The sequence below is a fragment of the Symphodus melops genome (genome assembly GCF_947650265.1).
Source record: "Symphodus melops genome assembly, chromosome: 12".
In the NCBI taxonomy this organism is placed as follows: domain Eukaryota; kingdom Metazoa; phylum Chordata; class Actinopteri; order Labriformes; family Labridae; genus Symphodus; species Symphodus melops.
The window spans coordinates 5,547,515-5,565,039 of record NC_136702.1 but is presented as its reverse complement, the minus strand read 5'-3'; the positions used below and the strand labels follow the sequence as shown (position 1 = coordinate 5,565,039).

Below are 17,525 nucleotides of genomic sequence, written 5' to 3'. Positions count from 1 at the left end.
AATAGCAGCACAGCACAGCCAGGGTACCTGAGGGACTTAGACCTGAGAGGCGAGATCTGGGGGTGGTTGGGCGGCTGGATGGGTGGTGGGGGGTTGCAGATTGAGAGAGTAAATCCTCCCTTCCCTCTCTCATCTTCTCTCACACACAAACACAGTCAGGATCAGGGGTTGTGCTTGGGACTCTAAGAGGCAGTGGAGCAATAAATGAGTTTTTTTTTTTTGTCACAACTTTTATTGGAATCTGTAAAAAGAAATGTTTTTGATCACTATCTTGAGTGGATTTTCTGGTGAGTAAAAAATCTTGATTGTTTGCGACGCCCCAGGGATGTTCTGTTACATCTGAGATGGTCTGCATAGTTAGAGGATCATGGGATAGGACGCACAGAAAGGCTATATGTCATTCCGGATTGGCTCAGCTTTTCTTCTCTGCACAAGAGTGGTCGCGGTGGCTGCGGTGGTGGCTGTCGAATGCAAGGAACTGGGCCACACATCCTGCTGCTGGTGCCAGCAGTGGAGAGTAATAGAGATGTTTAGAGTCTATCTGCTGTGCTCGCATTCCTCCATGTACTGCTGCTAAAATAATAAGAGGGAGGGTTACCTCAGGTCGGCCCCAGCTGAGGAGATACGGAACATGCATTGTTGTCATTGGCTCCATCGGAGTATTCCTGTTCAAGGAATAGAAAGGAGCGATCATTAAAGGGAAGAATGAATGAACATATTTTATTTAAATTATATAAATACAAACACAACATATATGTAATATATCTAATTATTTGTGATATTTTTCTATAATTATCGGCATTGATACTGTAAATTGGATGATCTCTCTCTACTCCTCTCCCTCTATCTCACTTTCTGCTCACAGCCTTTATGCTCTCCACCACTGACTGCATGGACCACATGTCTGCAACTTCTCACTTTATACAAACATGAAGCCAAAATACCCCCAAGACGGGTGCTGACAAATTAATTGAAGCCAAATATGCTTATACATCCTGCTGTATTTAAGTCCCGCCCCTATGGCTAACCATATGCACAACCTAACATTAACACAGCAAAGACCCCTCAGATTAGTACAGTCCACAGCAGAACAGATCTTTGTCTTGTTCTTAAGGGGACACTCACAGCTTTGGAAAGTTCAAACTCCTATGTAAGGGTTTGTTACACTTCTTTCACCATTCCTCCTCTACTAAAGTAGCCTCATTGGTCAACAGAGCTGTCACTCATGGCATTTTACTCTTTTGTATAGCGCCAAGTAACTAATTAAAGATAACATTCTCATAAAAATGTAATCTTGGACAGAAATCATCACCACAAGAGCTTACTTTGAAAACAGAAAGCATGTTTAAGAAAACAATGTTTCGTCCCACCTGCTGACAGGGAGAACTTGTTTTAATTTTTCTATACCAATTTAAATAGTTTATTAATGAATGCATGTGTTTGCTTACCTGTGTCACATTTTGACATTTGTATCACCTGCAGTGGTGTCAATATTTCACTTTCAAGTTTAAATTATTTCAGCATTTTTTTAGAGTCACAGTTGCTGTTGCTGTTAAGTAACCGTGTATCAAAGCAAGTATTTGTATTTCATTGAAGTCTTAAGAGGATTTTATTCCACGTTATGAAGTGTTATTAGCTCTGCAGCAGCACACCAGGCAATTGAAAATCCTAAATACATGGAGGAAGGAGTCAAGCTGTGCGCTGCCGGAGTTTACACAGTTTGCATGCATCTTTTTTGTCTGTCAGCTTCTGATGGTTTTGAAGCATACAAATTTGTGTCTATTTAAAATGTGTTTATCTTCCAGTGGGTGCGCATCATTGTTGATGTTCATGTGTGAATAACTGTGAGTGTGGGACCTGCTTAGTCATGCTAAAACACCCGTCTTACACCTCCTCTGTATCCCTTTACAGGCAGCCGAAGAAACAGGATGTTAATGCTTGACGGAATGCCTGCGGTCCGAGTCAAAGCCGAGCCCCTGGAATCGGAACAAGGGGTAAGAGAGCAGTTGTTTTCCAGACAATTCCCCTTATTTTTTTCTTTCCGTCTTTCCTCCTCCCGGCAATGGGCCGATAATCACTCCCAGGCCTGAGCAAGTGAGCAAGAGAGCAAGAGAAGGAGAGAGAAGGAGTAAGTGAGTGTGGGGGCTAAGAGGAGTGGTCGGAGAGCATGGTAGTAAGCAGGAAGAAGAGCAAAACCCAGAAGCAGAAGAGGAGGAGGAGAGGCACAGCTGGAGCAGGAATGCATTGGGGAGTTTCGGGGAGGCGACTAGAGCCGGCAGAGAGTCCATGCTGGATGATGATTGTGCAGATGTAGTCACAGCTCCAGAGAAGGGGGGCGGGGGGGGCGGAGAGGAGGGTCACATGGGAAATTCTTAAATCTTATCTTCTTCTGTCTCTTCCTGCCCCTGTATGTCCCTCAAATGTTCTTCTTCCTCCCATACCCTCCTTTCTCAACAACACTTGTGAATGATCTCCCTTTTGCACTTACACATACAACAGTTAAGTCTCTTTTCGAGCACTATCTCAGCTCCATCTCTTCCTCTGTTGATCTCACGCACGCCTCTTCTCTCGCGGTGCTCTCAGTCAACTCTGTGTTGTTTTCTTCCCTTAATAGGAAACCGTCACAGAGAAGAAGTGACGTAACAATTTCTGAGCTTTTTAAAATGCAAATGAGGAATCTTTTCTTTACTTAAAGTTGGAGGTTTAACAACACATCCATATAGATTGATCAGCCAGTTCTCTTTCCTCAAATACATGTTATCATAGTCCCTGGCATCTCATAAAGACAACCATGTTACCTTTTAGGGTCTGCAAGAGACACGCAAATGTAAAATTAACCCATGTGTGACAATGTTTAGTGGTATTTGTGATTTGGATGCCAAGAGAAACGGCCTCATTGTTACAGTGATAGTTGAAAGGCAGAGACAGGGGAGTTTCTAACCTCAAGCTATGCAAACAAGAAAACAAGTGAAAATATCCCAACCTGCTCTTTTTGCTCATAGTTGAAACTAAGGGTTGCTTGCTTTAAAAAAAAGATTACCTTGGTTCAATTTCAGGGAAGTTTTGGGCATTTAAAAAAAAATTATTATGAAAAAGTGACGCAAAAAACCCCATCATAATACTTTCTTCCGCATGGCTCATATAATATCTGGAAACTTTTTTTAACTTTATTTGTTGTTATTCGCTGGCATGATAACATCACGTGTGAGATGCAAAAAGATTGTGATGAATCACAGCACTATAAAACAGTGAATTAAAAGACCAAGCATGAGCATGCAGTCATGTTTAAGTTACACTGACCAATATGAGCCGAATGAAATACACATGTATACTTAAAAAAAATCTTCTTTCAAAATGCAGTGTAATATTAAAGTTATGGGAGGTTGTATGTAACCAACCGTATCAAAAATAAAATTAGAAAATGATTGTTTCTCCATTAAAAGTTTGAATATAAAAATGGGCAATAATAGAACGTTTATAGTGAGCCCATACTAACTTTAATTCTGAGCATTAAACTGCGTCTATTGACCCTGTTAGGAATAACAGCGATACCTCATGCGGGTTTTCTTGGCCCACATACAAAGCAGCATCAGTGCTCTCTGTTCCAACATACCTAGAAATAAAGTGGTCTTGTTATGGAGAGGCTGTTGCTAGGTTACAGGGGCTTTGTGTTGGTGCCACAGCTGTGTGTGTGTGCATGTGTGTGTGTGTGTGTGTGTGTGTGTGTGCAGTGGGTGCAGGTCACTTAATATTTGTTATCATGATGAATTAGTGTTCAGTTGCTATTGATTTCCATTCATAACATATCAATAATAACGAGGCCCCTAATATGTTACAGGAGCACTTTGGGGGAGAAGAGCGAAATAGTTTCTGTTGCGATGAAAACGAGAGCATTAGCACATGATGGATGAGAAAAATAGCAGCTGCTGATAACCCATCAGGTTAGTCGCAATCTTGAATTGTTCAGCAGTGTATGGGTGCTTTGTATTGATAAGAATTGAATCCATCTCTCTTGACTTGATGGAGGGGCCGCAGGTGGCTTCTTTATGGGTGTCCTGTTCTCAGCTGAGCTACCTAATACCTGGTGTTTGAAGTCACTCTCCATACTTACAGTGATGTCAGTCACAGACAGGATGTGAGCACTGCAGCCCACACGGCTTTGAAGTGCACCAAGATCCAATCTTGCCCTGTAACACTGTGTGCTTCCCTTTAAACGGCAGACAGACAGTTTAGGCTGCTGCAGAAATGTGGTCTTCATTTAGGTGGCGGGGGGCCAAGGGCTTGCTGGAAATGGTCCGCCTCGTTAGACAATTCTCCTGCAAGGGGCTGGAAAATCTGCCCTGCTAACCAGTATCCCCTAATAAAGACAGAGGCATGAGGACACAGGCATGCAGGCGGGTCGAGGATATTTTCATTATGTGTGTCAGCGTGTGAGGAGCTTACGTATGTGTGTGCATCAGTCAGAATCTGAGTGGAAGTGGTTCAAATTTTCAGTTGAGTTTTGTCATGGAACCCATGCAAATATCTGTTTTTTTAACTTTTATGTAACACTAAATGCTGGGTCGTTTTGACCTTGAATCGGAAGTGTGTTTACACAGGAGCCGAAAATGATCGTCAATTTTTCCAGACTTCTAGTAACTGACTTTATTCCTCCAAGAAAAAGAAAAGCAACCATAAAAAAAGTTACCCTAACAAGTTCAAACAATGAGATGGCGGATAACAAATAAAATGCGAGTTTATAATAAAAAAACGCACCAATTGTCGCTATAGATGCTCCCTTGAAAAGTGTTTAACAAAACAAAATGAAAATATTATCTTTTGAATTATCACTTTTACTTTAATCAATCTTTCTATGATTAAAATATGGAGAACTGATGTTCTTCTTAAGAAGCACTGCTTCATAATCTAACATTTCTGATAGGCAGTGACAAGAGTCAAGTTTAGGTTTCCTGTTCTACTTATTTATGAAAAATACTTCCTCCTAAAACTTATCAAAATCTTTGTGGTTTGATTCTTTTAAGTTTTACAAGAGCTGGCTTGTTGTCTTCTTTCTGTGTTAGCAAGATTAACACCCTTAGGGCAGTTGGTTAGGCAACAGAACATTTGTTGCGCCAGAGAGCCAGTACATTGAGACAGATTTCGAACATAGGTCCACAAATTTATATTTACTTAAATATAGGTGGTATGAAATTCACATTATGATTAAAGCATGACAACTTTACAAATGTCAGCAAATGTTAGCCAACTTAAGTTGCTGTGAGGCTTATGCTATTGGCTTTATTTGCTAGCTAAGAACTACTCTGTATATGTAAATGTAGCCAAACATTTTCCGAAAGTTATCACAACGGTTAGACTGTAAAAAAGGACACACTGAAGATCTTAAGCTTAGTCTTCAGTCAGAGGACTTAAGGGTAACATTAGTGGGACAAACTGTATGACAACAGTTAGCTTTTATTTTGTTTAACATTATGGCTGCTGTTTAGCAAAACCAAACACAAAGTCACTTAAGCAACAAGACACATGACTTATTTCACTTTCAACTCCTTTTATACAAACAATGAGTAAGTTCTAAGAATATTTTGTTACACTGTCAGCAGCCGTCTAGCACAATGTCAACAAGGTTTATAGCTGTTATCCTCAGTACAGGCTCAGATTAACATTGGTTTACTAGTTTTCCTGTTAATTTATTGGCATTTACTAAACAATCAAAACTAAATTAAACCTAATAACTGATGGATACTCAGTTAATAAGTCACAACTAATATCCACCATATCAAATACACATTTAGATTTGAACTGGAACAAGTGTTTGAAAAGGGTTGAATTGCAAGGGTTAAATTCAAACAGCAATTACAGTACTCACAGCTGAAAACAGCACATTTCATCATGAAAGCGTAGCAATTTATTGTCATTAGCAAAAATAACAATACAACAACACAATACAATACAATAATACAACTCAAAATAACGGAATTTAAAATGTGTTTGATAAAAGTTATTAATCACGATTAACTATTGAGATTTTTTTTAAAATCCTACTTGAGAAGTGTAATAGTTAGACAGCACAATGTCGATTACTTAGGTTCTCGCTTCAAAAACGTTTGTTTCCTCTTTTTATTCCATTTCCTTTCAGTGACAGAGTGAACCGGCAGTACTGCAGAACTTATAGCCATCTAGAACACACTGTAGAGGAGAAAAAACAAGCACTGAGATCAGTCTCAATGGCTCTAATGACTTCAAAGCCTGCAGGCAGTGTAGCTGGAGGCGGTCCGTGACACTCACAGCCTATACAGAACATGCAAACACATAGAGAGAGAGAGCGTGTGCAGAGGCAGCTGGATGATCGCCCGAGGGTCTGTCAAGAAAGGCTACATGAAGCTGATGCCGGAGTTGATGTAAGAAAAGCACAGAGGACATTTGACATCACAATCATACATATTATCAACTTGTGGTATTTCATTTGACATGTTTCTCTAGGTAGAATTGTGGAGCAGCAGCAACTGGAGAGAAATGTTGTAGTTCTATATTCAATATACAGCTAGGAACAAAATAAAACAAAAACTGAACTAGCCTGAAGGAGGAATTTAATTGCAGAGAGACCACATTAGATTCTGTGGCAACACTTAAACTCCTCATGTACAGTATTAATAACATTCATAAACATTTTATAATTAGTGTATAGCAAAATAAACCAATGAAAGTGTTTCATGTTTTCTTTTACAACTGGGCCTCCTGCTGTGGACACCCATAAAGCAGGGTAAATATGCAAAGTTAAACTGTGTTGGAATAACTTTATTTAACCTTTTATTTGATCAATAATATTACCATATAGATATGTAATCTTTTGTACGAGGGAGTCCTGACCAAGACAGCAACAAAAAAGAGCTTCACATAAAAGAACGCACAACAGATTTACATTTAATAGTGTCACATCACGCACTGAATGAATATTTAGCAACAGGAGATGTATATTCTCTGGCCAATAAATCCTTAAACCTGTTTTTATTAAATCTAAAGTTTGACAGCGATGAATAAAACAGTGAGTCAATCAATTAATGGAATAAGCTACAGTTTAAGTTGTGTGCAGAGACAGCTGCAGCTCTTGCAGAGATGACAAGAAACTGTTGCTGTTCTCGAAGCTCGTTGTTATCTATCAGTGCCATGTGAGGTATTGGAAGAAGCTGACATGCATTCATTGACTTTATGAACTTAATTTTCCCGTGATATGAAGTCATTTTAGGTTGTTTTTCTGAGATTTTGACCGGCAATTGAGAAAACAAAACAATAGGTAGGTCTGAGTTGATGGGCAACAATAGCACATTCCATGCTGCTGCCATTGCACAAACTAAAGAGTTAAGTTGAAGAATTGGGAATGTTGGGAATACCGGAAAATTAGTAAGACATTAGTAGAAAACAGAAAGTATTCTTTATCAAGGGAAAAGTAAGAGTTAATAACATTTATGGATGTATGTCTGCTTAGGGCCTGTCATAACAGCACCAAGTTCGGTTCTTTGCATAAACCTCCATTTCTAAAAGTTTGTTCACTAACCTATGAATGCTGGGGAGCAGCAGTAGCTTAGACGGTAGGGACTTGGGTTGGGAACAGGAGGGTCAGAGCAAAATATGAAAGTTGGTCATGTAGCTGGAGAGTTGCCAGGTCTTTTCCTGAACTGCCAAGGCGCTCTCGAGCAAGGCACAGAACCTGCAACAGCTCTAGTGCACTCCTTGCGTAGCTATGTATTGAAGCCCCACTCTGACATCTCCCCATTAATACACGTCCAAAGGTACCAAATCCTGTTTGTGCATGTGCTATTGCAGGCCCATGTGGGTGAGAAGCATGTCGCTCACTAACAGTGAATTTCCCTCAGGGATTAATAAAGTACATAACAAAAACCCAAAGCAATGTTTCATCTGCCAAAAGAAGCGTCAACACTGACTGACTAACTAAGTTGCTACACAAATTTCAGTGATGAACACACTAAAAATAACATTCTCTCGTGTAATTCTTTGTCTCATAAACCCTGTGTCACTGCTGTCATGTATCTTTGTTTGTAGGACTCCACCCATCAAAGCTTTAACTTCAGCCCCAGGGATATATTAGCAGTAGGAGGGGACAAAACAACCTTACAGCTTATGGTTACAACCCAGAACTGAGTTAATTTAATCAGAGCAATAAAACAGTAGAGCTTGCCTCATCCATGCTTTATTACTAGAGGCTGGTTAATTAGCTGTGTGGCTAACAACTCAAATCAAATCACATAGTCGCAGTGTACAGTGTAGCCTTTCCAATCACCCAGCAGCCTCCTCCTGTTGTTCTGAAGCTTTTTCTGTTATTGACTTTGCCTTTATGTATACATTTCTTTATTAAATGGGGATTTTGTTCCCCCTGCAGAATCCTCTCTGCAGTTTGGATTATTTGAGAGCTCCCTCAAAGCGTCTCTTTTTGCCAAATATAACTTCAAACTATTTGCTATAAATGGTAATTTCCTTGAGGGAAGTGTCTCTGCCTAAAAACAACAGGAATAATCGTCTCATACGGTTTTTCACTTGTCATACCTTATTTTGTTCATATTCCCATGATTATTACAATAAAGATTATTTGAAAGCGTAATTACAAACATAAAGTTGTGTAAAAAAAACAACAACAAAAAAAAACACGAAAAATGCATGGTGGGTGGTTTGTGGAATGACTATAAAAGGCTTTGAACCTTGACCCGACAACACCGACTCCAAGCTGAACCCCACTGAGGTGCCAAGGTCACTAGGGGTCATCTGAGGTTATATTTCATTTGAGGTTTGTTTTTCAACTGAGGAGGACTCACTCAGAAAGAAGCCGGTTTTGATTCATGGGGTCATAACATTTCCTGAAGTCCAGCGAACAAGTCTGGAGTAAAAATAGTATGAGCTGCAGTACTACGTAAAAAGAGCAGTCAGAAAAATCAGTAATTCGCCACAGATCCTCTCTGGGCCAACATTACATAAGGGGAAAGAAATGTAGGTCTCAAAAACAAAAGCAAGGAGGAAAATCCACATTTCTTTATATCTGCTGCAGCTGTGTGGTTGAGTTTTTCCCTTTGAGTTTTTCCTGCATGATTAGTAAAAAATCCTGGATGTGCTCACTCCCTGATGGCTCTAACTGTGACTCAGCCTCTGAAAGGCTCCACTGTGAGTATCAACACTGCTCACCACACAGTCCAGTACGCCTCCCACATCCAACTTCGTCATTCTAGATATGCTATATCCCATTTAAAGTGGGTCTTTAAAAAAAAAAAAAAAAAACAATAATTAGGAGAAACAAGAGCGTCCAATGTTTGGGATTCAAGTGCAACAAATATCTAATAGTGTCTCAAGTGTCAATTTTTCTACTGTGTATGTTCTGCATTATCTTTTTCCGAGTAAACAGGTTCTGGAAACTTGTGCAGACAGATGGAGATTGTGTTACAGTCTGCTTGGTGTTAAGTGAAAGATGTGTTGAGGGATACACTGAGCCACCAGCGTTGGCCTGAGGAGGCCCATCACCAAAAGAGAGAGAGAGAGATAGAGAGAGATAGAGAGAGAGAGACGGTCAGGAAATTGAGCCCATATGATGTTTTTCCACCGTCACAAAGGAGATTTAGGAGAGATACGAGGGGAGCCAAGAGAGCGACGTTTGCTGTGGGAGTGATGGAAAACAGCAGGAAAATAGAGAGTGAGAGATAGAGAGCAACCCACGCCAAGAGAGAAAAGAAAGAGAGGAAGGATACGGTGAACGAGGGCGGTTGTGAGAGACTATCTTTACTCCTGCGCTTCATCAGTGTGTGACATCAGGCTAACTCAGGAGGATGAACGCTTGAATGAACACCAGCAAATTGACTGCTGATTTCTCTCACTCTGTCTTTTAAGCTATATTTTCATTCCTGGAACTGAACCTTTACCCAAGAAAACAGTTGACTATGACCTGATTTTATTAAAATGGCTTTTAAATAAAGGATAAAAACTGATATTATTTGAATTTAAAAGGCTTTTCACCACCTTCATGAAGCAATTTAAAACTTTGATTTTGAAAAGTGCTCTACAAATGAAGGTTATTGTTTCCATTGTTACAGCATAGCATTGCAAAGTGGCAATTACTTCTACAGTAACTGACAGAGGTTAAACTGCAACAACGCCTCATAATGGAGAAATCAAGTTTGGTCTGAAAACTACTTCAAAGTACAGTTTGAAAAGTCTAAAGTTTCTAACATAGGCTTCTTATAATACTACTAATTACCGAATTATTAAATGTATTACAGAACATTCCAATGACAGCAAATTGTTAAATCGTCACTCAAAACTGCTTTTCCTTCCTTTCTTTTCTTAAAGGCTTTCTTAAACCTCAAATCTTAATAACCTACTGTTTCAGAAAAGTGAATGAATGTCAGTTCTGCTTTTTGACACATGTGGCAACAGAAGTAGGGTATAGCACTGCTGAGTTGCCCTTGAGCAAGGCACCATACCCCCCAATGGCTCTTGTGCGCTCCTTTGGTAGCAGTGTGGAGCAGCCCCACTCTGACATCTCTCCACCAAGACACGTCTACAGCTCCTGTTTCTCGATAACAAGAGTGTTAACCAAAATTTCCTCCAGGGATTAAGAAAGGATGTAAATAAATAGAGCCCTGGTGGGGATGTTACACCAAGTAACATGGTGACATCTTAAATAGCTTGAAACAACTTTCACTGAATAAATGAAACCAAAAGCAACAATACCTGCCACATGTGACAGTTGGCACTCAAATATATGCATGTTGTTTTTTAACATCTTTGAATCTTTGGTTACTCTTACTCATATTTTAGAGTAAATATTAGTATTTGGTTTAATTTCATTTCAAATGTGTTGTTCCCTCAAAATGAATTAAATATTTGCAACAAACAACTTGAATCTGCTCATTTTATCCACGCGCGCAGAAACACAAAGCCGAGGGGTGCGCCTCACAGAATCAGCAGCAAGCGGCTGCAACACCATTTTTTTAAACGAAGCCATGGGAAGCTTCAGTTTTGATTGGAGAAATGCACCTCAATCTGTGTTTTTACAAGAGGTATGTGACTCTGCTCTTTCTTGTTTTTGTCTAATCTCTCCGCGGGTGTCGAGAGATTCTTTTTTTTTAAACAGGAGCTTTTCTTTCCTCCTGCGTTCAGCAATTTTATGAATAAATAAAAAGATGTATTGAAATCTACTTGGACATCCATAAATATACTTGTGTGGCCGGTCCAGGTATTGTCTGTTTGTGAGAAACACTGCTGGCCATGTGAAGTTACTTTTAAACTATTTAAAAAGAAAAAAAAAAGTGAATTAAAAATGTAAAATGACGGCTCCTTTTTTTTCTCCCACAGTCACCTAAAGTGCGCCCTTACTCTGCGATGGACGGCGTCCCCTTCTTCCTCAGCAGAGTGAAACCTGAGCCACCAGAAGACCTGCTCGCTCACGACCTGCACTTCCACACACAGACCGAGCCTGTCGACCTGTCAATCAACAAACCCCGCCCCTCCTTTTCATCCACCACTCCTACCACCACCTCATCTTCTTCCCCTCTCAGATCTGCCTTCTCTCCCTCCTCATTATCGTCGTCATCCTCCTCCTCCTCGTCTCCATCGGTCATCACCTCCGCCTCGTCGGTGCTCACGCCGGGTCCTCTAGTCGCCCCTGGATCTGGGGTCAGAGGTCAGCCCTATTTGCACATCCTGCACTCTGTCCCGCCGCCTCCGTCCAGCCCTCTGAGCCTACAGGGAGCGTCGAAGCTGGCCAGCCATGTTCACCGCATCCCGGTTGTGGTACAGTCACTGCCCCTTATGTACACCACCGCTGTTCGATCCCCCTCAAGGCTCAACAACGCCATCATGCTACCTCTGCTGGAAGAGGCCAAAAGCCAGGGCAAAGGTGAGAGCACACTCTCCATTCTCTCCATATTCATGTAACTGACTTGGCTCTTTTGGGATTCCTATTCAAGTACATCATGATTTCAAGCTAGGAGTGGATGTGATAGGTGTTCCAAAAATGATTTCAAACTTAAACTCCAGAAACCAGAAATCTTTAACTAGAATGACCAAGCAAGCATGTAACTTTTTTTTTTTTTTTTTTTTACATTTTATTTGTAAGCGCTTTTACAGGAGCTCAAAGGCACTTTACATGTGAAAATCACAATGTACAGTTAAAAACAGCAACTTAAATGATTGGACATGAAATATAAGAATAGATTAATCTCCATTTAAATTAAATTTTAAAATCTACAATGTTGACATAAGATCATATTAGATCTTATATCGATCTATAGATCTTTTTATATGTCTGTCTTTAGTTGAAGAACTTGCAGACACGACTCCCTGAGAGCTGACTGTGTGTATAAGTGTGTGTGCATTCTTTTAGAGACGGCCCCTCAGGCGATGATGTTCCCTCCTCGGAGTGAAGAGGAGGTTTACAGGTTGAAAGGCTCTCCCATCTTTAACTTGACAGAGATTTCACTCGGCTGTCTTAAATAGCCTCTGGCACGGGTAACCGGGGCCACACCAGTCGTTACCTCTTCTTTTCTGACGAGAAGTAAACATGTGAGGCAGTTTGAGCGTTGAGACCTCATTGGCCTGGCTTAGACTGTGTTGTTGGTTTTTCTCTCTGGGTGTGGTTTTACTGCCAGCCGCTGGGAGTGGGTCTACTGAAGGTGTTTCTGTCCAACTCTGAGGCGTGCACAAGGCAGCTGTTGGTTTTCCGAGAGGTTGCTTCTTGTGAATCCCTGAAGGAAGAACAAACAAACGTTGACTCACATATCTGAATGCACTTTATGTACACACAAAACAAACGTGTGATATGTGTCATTGAAGCTTGTTTTTAGACACTTTGGCAGGCAGGGTGGGGTGATCCCCTTAGAGAAGGGCGTTTTAAACGCTAAGGAGATGAGAGGAAAGGACAGGAAAAACAAAAGTTGCATAAGAGGGTGTGGATGGATATTGAAGATGGGTGGCACTTGTACAAACACATGCACGTACGCAAACACACACACACACACACACACACACATATATATATATATACACACAGTCCAATCTCAGCTCTGCCCAGCTCGGAAGGCACCAAACAAAAAGGGACAGGGGTGAATGAGTGTGGGATGTTGGGTGTGGTGGATACAGTCACTTTTAATTAGTTAGCAACCAGAAGACAAACAGTACATTTAGATGTTTATTGCATCTAATGAGAACATCTAAATACACATTCCCAGTAGTAAAAAAAAAAAAGTGCCACCACTGTCTCTGTAAGGATGCAAATAGATTTTTTATTGTCCAAAGGTCAATTCATTGATTAAAATAATGTCTGATTGGTTTGAATTTTACATTACAAAAACAGGTTATTCAGATGAAAAATAGGACGAAAAATTTGTCAAACCAGGAAATCCTTATTTTTTTCAAGCATTAAACCCCTAAATTTTGAATATGAAGGTGTGGATTGAGGCAGGATATCATGAAAAAATGTAATACAACTTACATTGGTCAATCAACACAAAATTTTACAATGTTGTTGATAATTTAGACATTCTTTGAAATATTTTGCATTGAAATGCTACATTGACACACCAGATAAAGAAAAGGGTTGTCAACTGGTCTTCAAGATTTTGTCCCCATGAAATAATTCAACTAATAGTTGTTAGTTAATAGATGTAAATTTAAAGCAACTATGAGAAAATGTGTGGATTTTTACATCTGCTCCTGACATGAAGCTTAGTTTATACCCATGTTAAATTGACTTTATTTTCTTTACAACAGAATATCCCTTCTCCTCCTTTTTCATATGGAAGAGCTTGTGCCAGTCCTACACTGAGGGAGTGGGGGGACTCATCCATTGATCACATTGAAACAATAATGCATTCATTTGCATAACTGGGGGCGTGGCTAAATTGACTGAAAGGTGGGCGTGTTGTAGCAGTTTTCCTTAACTCAAACTCCTTGTCTTTTTTTTCAAAGTGATCAAAAGTTGGGTTAAGAATGTCTTTCCAATATGGTGACCGCCAATATTTAGCTTAAAAATAAGAATGAATGAGTGACATCACTGAGACTATTACATGTTTCATGCTTAGAGCACTGGTAATTTGAAATTGATAATCCTAAAAAGTCTGGGGAAGGTTGATCCTGGTTAATTTCTTTTTCGAAGAACTGGGAAAAGAGTAAGTTGGATTACCTGATCCTGCATTGAAAAAAAAGTGGATTTCAAATCAGGGAAGTTCTTATCCAGATTAAGCACTTTGAAAGGCTGGACCTTAGTGTCTTTTGGTTAGTTGGGAGAAAAATATTTTTTTGACACTAAGAGAGTCACTTAAAAGCTATTACACTTTTACGAGTTTTATTTGACAGTAAAGAGCTAATATTAGCCTTTTTTGCTGTGACCAGTGTTGCAACTCTCTGTCATACTTAAACCTTCAACAGACGTACAAAAACAGAAGCATTCACACACAATTCCAATCAGCAACACACACACAGGTTGGCCATCCTCGCTAAGAGAGGGTGGGTACCCTCTCCTTTCACTGCTGTCTCCCTGTCTCCGGCAGCAGGTTGCCATGGAAACAGGGCTTGACTGGAAACAACAGGAGAGAAAGAAAAGAAATCCGGTGCTCTGCCCACCTCTCCACCACTCCTTCTTTGTGCCCCCTCACTCCAAAAAAAAAAAAAATCCCCCTCTTCCTCTCCACACTATGCATTTCTAACTAATTACAGGTTTTCTGTAGGGGAGGCAGGCTGGTGACCACTCTGCACTTCTTCTCTAGTCCACGACAATTGTTGGAAACCTTTAAAAGCAAAAGCTCCCGCAGAGTTACAGCATTTCTATCTCCCCCTCAGTAATAACACCATGTCTGCTCCTAACTGTAGACCCTTATTATGGACCATTATGGCCACAGTCTCGGCTGAGAGGGCAGAGGAGGTGAAATCCTGATAGCTCATGAAAGCAGCAGGCGTACTGTATTTGCAAAAATGTAACACAATATAAGTTTCTGCAATAATTATATTGTCAGTAACAAGAATTTTTGTATGTAAAATCTCCACCATGCAGCTTTCAAGTTGGCTTTTTTGTATTTCATTTGAAATGCTACATAAGTCAATCAGCGTTTGACCCAGAGGATTTCCAGAAACCTTATTTTGACAAGTAGTCTCAGGCAGGTTCTTATTTTTTTAACCTCATCTCTTGAGTTCCCCAGGATGTACGCAGCCTGTGTCTATGGAGAGGGAGATGACAGAATGGCTGCAGGCTCTGGCAATAAATCCAATGAGTTGTCCAGGGGAGAAGTTGTCACAACTTGTGGGAAGTCTCTGTCATGTAGCTGCAGAGACAGAGAACTCTCTGCTCATTGGCTCAGAGGGTCGAGGTTGATAGCATGCTGGCCAGTCAAATGTTCGACTTTTTTTTTATCAGTTTCTGTGCAAAATGAGTGAAATCAAAGAGAGGGGGGCAAAGCTAGCCTGCTAATTATCAGGATGTACTGAGAAAGGGAATCCGGAAGCGAACTGGGTTGCCTTTTTATGTTGAAGTTTGTCATTATTTTGAATATGGTTCTCCGTCACTTGCAAGTGTAAGGGGACAAAGAAAATGCACACACATTTTCCACTCGTTAATCTAGTATTCACACACTCAATAAGACATGCTGAATGTTCCATTTTGACTCCAGTGTTTGTGTCCCACCATTGCAGCACATATAGACCGCAATGGCCTGTCGCCGAGGCAGATCAAGAGTGACAGCGACGACGACGACCTGCCAAACGTGACCTTGGACAGTGTTAACGAGACCGGCTCCACGGCTCTGTCTATAGCCCGCGCTGTACAAGAGTGAGTATCATGATCTATGCACATGTGTGACTGTTTGTCCTCAGTAGACTTTCACTGGTCTAAAAAAAAAATCCTGAATCACTGTCTAAACTACTACCCTTTATTCAAATTGTCATTTACACAAATAGCAAATCCTTCAAATGTAATTTTAGACAGGTACTACATTGGATTAACATTAACTTCGACCATGTACTGAAAAGCTTCTGAGCAGAGTGCTGAACTTTTAGTCCACATCAGTGTTCCTGTCTGGGCTGCCAATAATTACTTTTTCCATGTTTATATGCCATTATCCATTGTTTATGTACTGGGGAAGTTTGAGGTCTGAACATTTTAAGAGAATTTTAGTTTTTACCAGACAATGATGATGATGATGATTAAGAGAATTTAAGATTTTGGAAACAATGTGAATCTTTTCAGAAAGTTATTGTAAGCTTTTTGTTGAACACATCAAGCATTATTTACATATTAACCCTTTATGGAACCTTGCAAAGTGCATTTCTGTATGCTTCTGTGCCTGCTCTTCCACACTGGCTGTATCTGCGTGGGCGTGTATCTATATGCCCCGCTGCATATGGCTCAGACATACTTTATGCCATGTTCGGCCTACAGACATCACAACTCCTGTGGTGCTGGTCCATCTGTGTTGAATGAAAAGACTTCCCTCTGCAGTTGACGACAGCTTAGACTCTCCTGATCCGAAACAGGAAATCAGATGCAGTGAAACACTTGGCTCTGCCCTGCCCTCTCCCCCTTTGGCTGTCGGCCATAAACCCAGAACAGTCAGAACCAGTAGCCCTGCCAGACTCCAGTTAATACCCACGGGACTTTTATTTAGACTTACTGTAAGGAAAGTATTCCAGGACTTTGTAAGAATCCTGCTAATGATGTAGCAGCATTAACAAGGCTGAGGCTGATGGTGGCTAATCCCAGACGGCCTGTGTTTTGGTGCTAATGACTCAGCTTTCGGGGCTGACATTATGTACAAGACATTTTACTGTGCGTGTATATTTCTCTTCTGTGGTAACATCTACTCTAATGGAACTCTGGGTTGTTGTGCTAGCAATGTACATCTGTAGACAGTGCGTAAGAAGTTGAAGAGGGTTTCAAACTTGTCCCAATGCAGAAGTGCCTTAAACCTGCACTCTTTCTTCTGGCTTGAAGTTAAGTAAAGAGTTTTTCCTTTATAAATGATAAGGTAGCAAAGCTTTATTTTTACAAGCAAGAATCAGAAACTTGTTTACGTTTTTATATATTTTTTCGCATTGCTATATATCAATCAATTATCACTTGATAAACAAACTTATCCAAATAGAGTGACTTATTGCTCTAAAAAGACAAGAGCTAATATCCAGACTTCAAAACAGTAGTTTACAAGTAAGGTCCACTTATTTTATATAGTCTGTATTTACAACACATTGTGGGAGAAACTAGTTTTGGCTGTGCTTGTTCTGTTCTACAAGTAGAGGATGTCATGTTCTAGGGAAAACACACACACTCACACACTTTTCTCTCTCTCTCAAACACACGCACACACACACACACACACACACACACACACTCACTGGACGAATCAGGTTTCCGTGCAGGTTATTGAAAGGGACAGGCGTGCCCCTGAGTGCCACACGTGGGCACCGGGTGGTCAGAGGAGAACAGAGGTTGGCAGGACCCAACCTTTCACTGCCCGAGCTTTCACCACAGCGAGAAATCACCA

General features: G+C 40.5%; 1 protein-coding gene across 1 annotated transcript in view; it reads left to right on the top strand.

Moving 5' to 3' along the window:
* Positions 1–17,525, top strand: part of klf12b (Kruppel like factor 12b) — a 44,859-nt gene that overhangs the window by 15,386 nt on the left and 11,948 nt on the right. Inside the window, 3 exon segments of the mRNA XM_079357328.1 lie at positions 1,912–1,994; positions 11,350–11,893; positions 15,679–15,814. Coding sequence (XP_079213454.1) covers positions 1,912–1,994; positions 11,350–11,893; positions 15,679–15,814 — 763 coding nt within the window.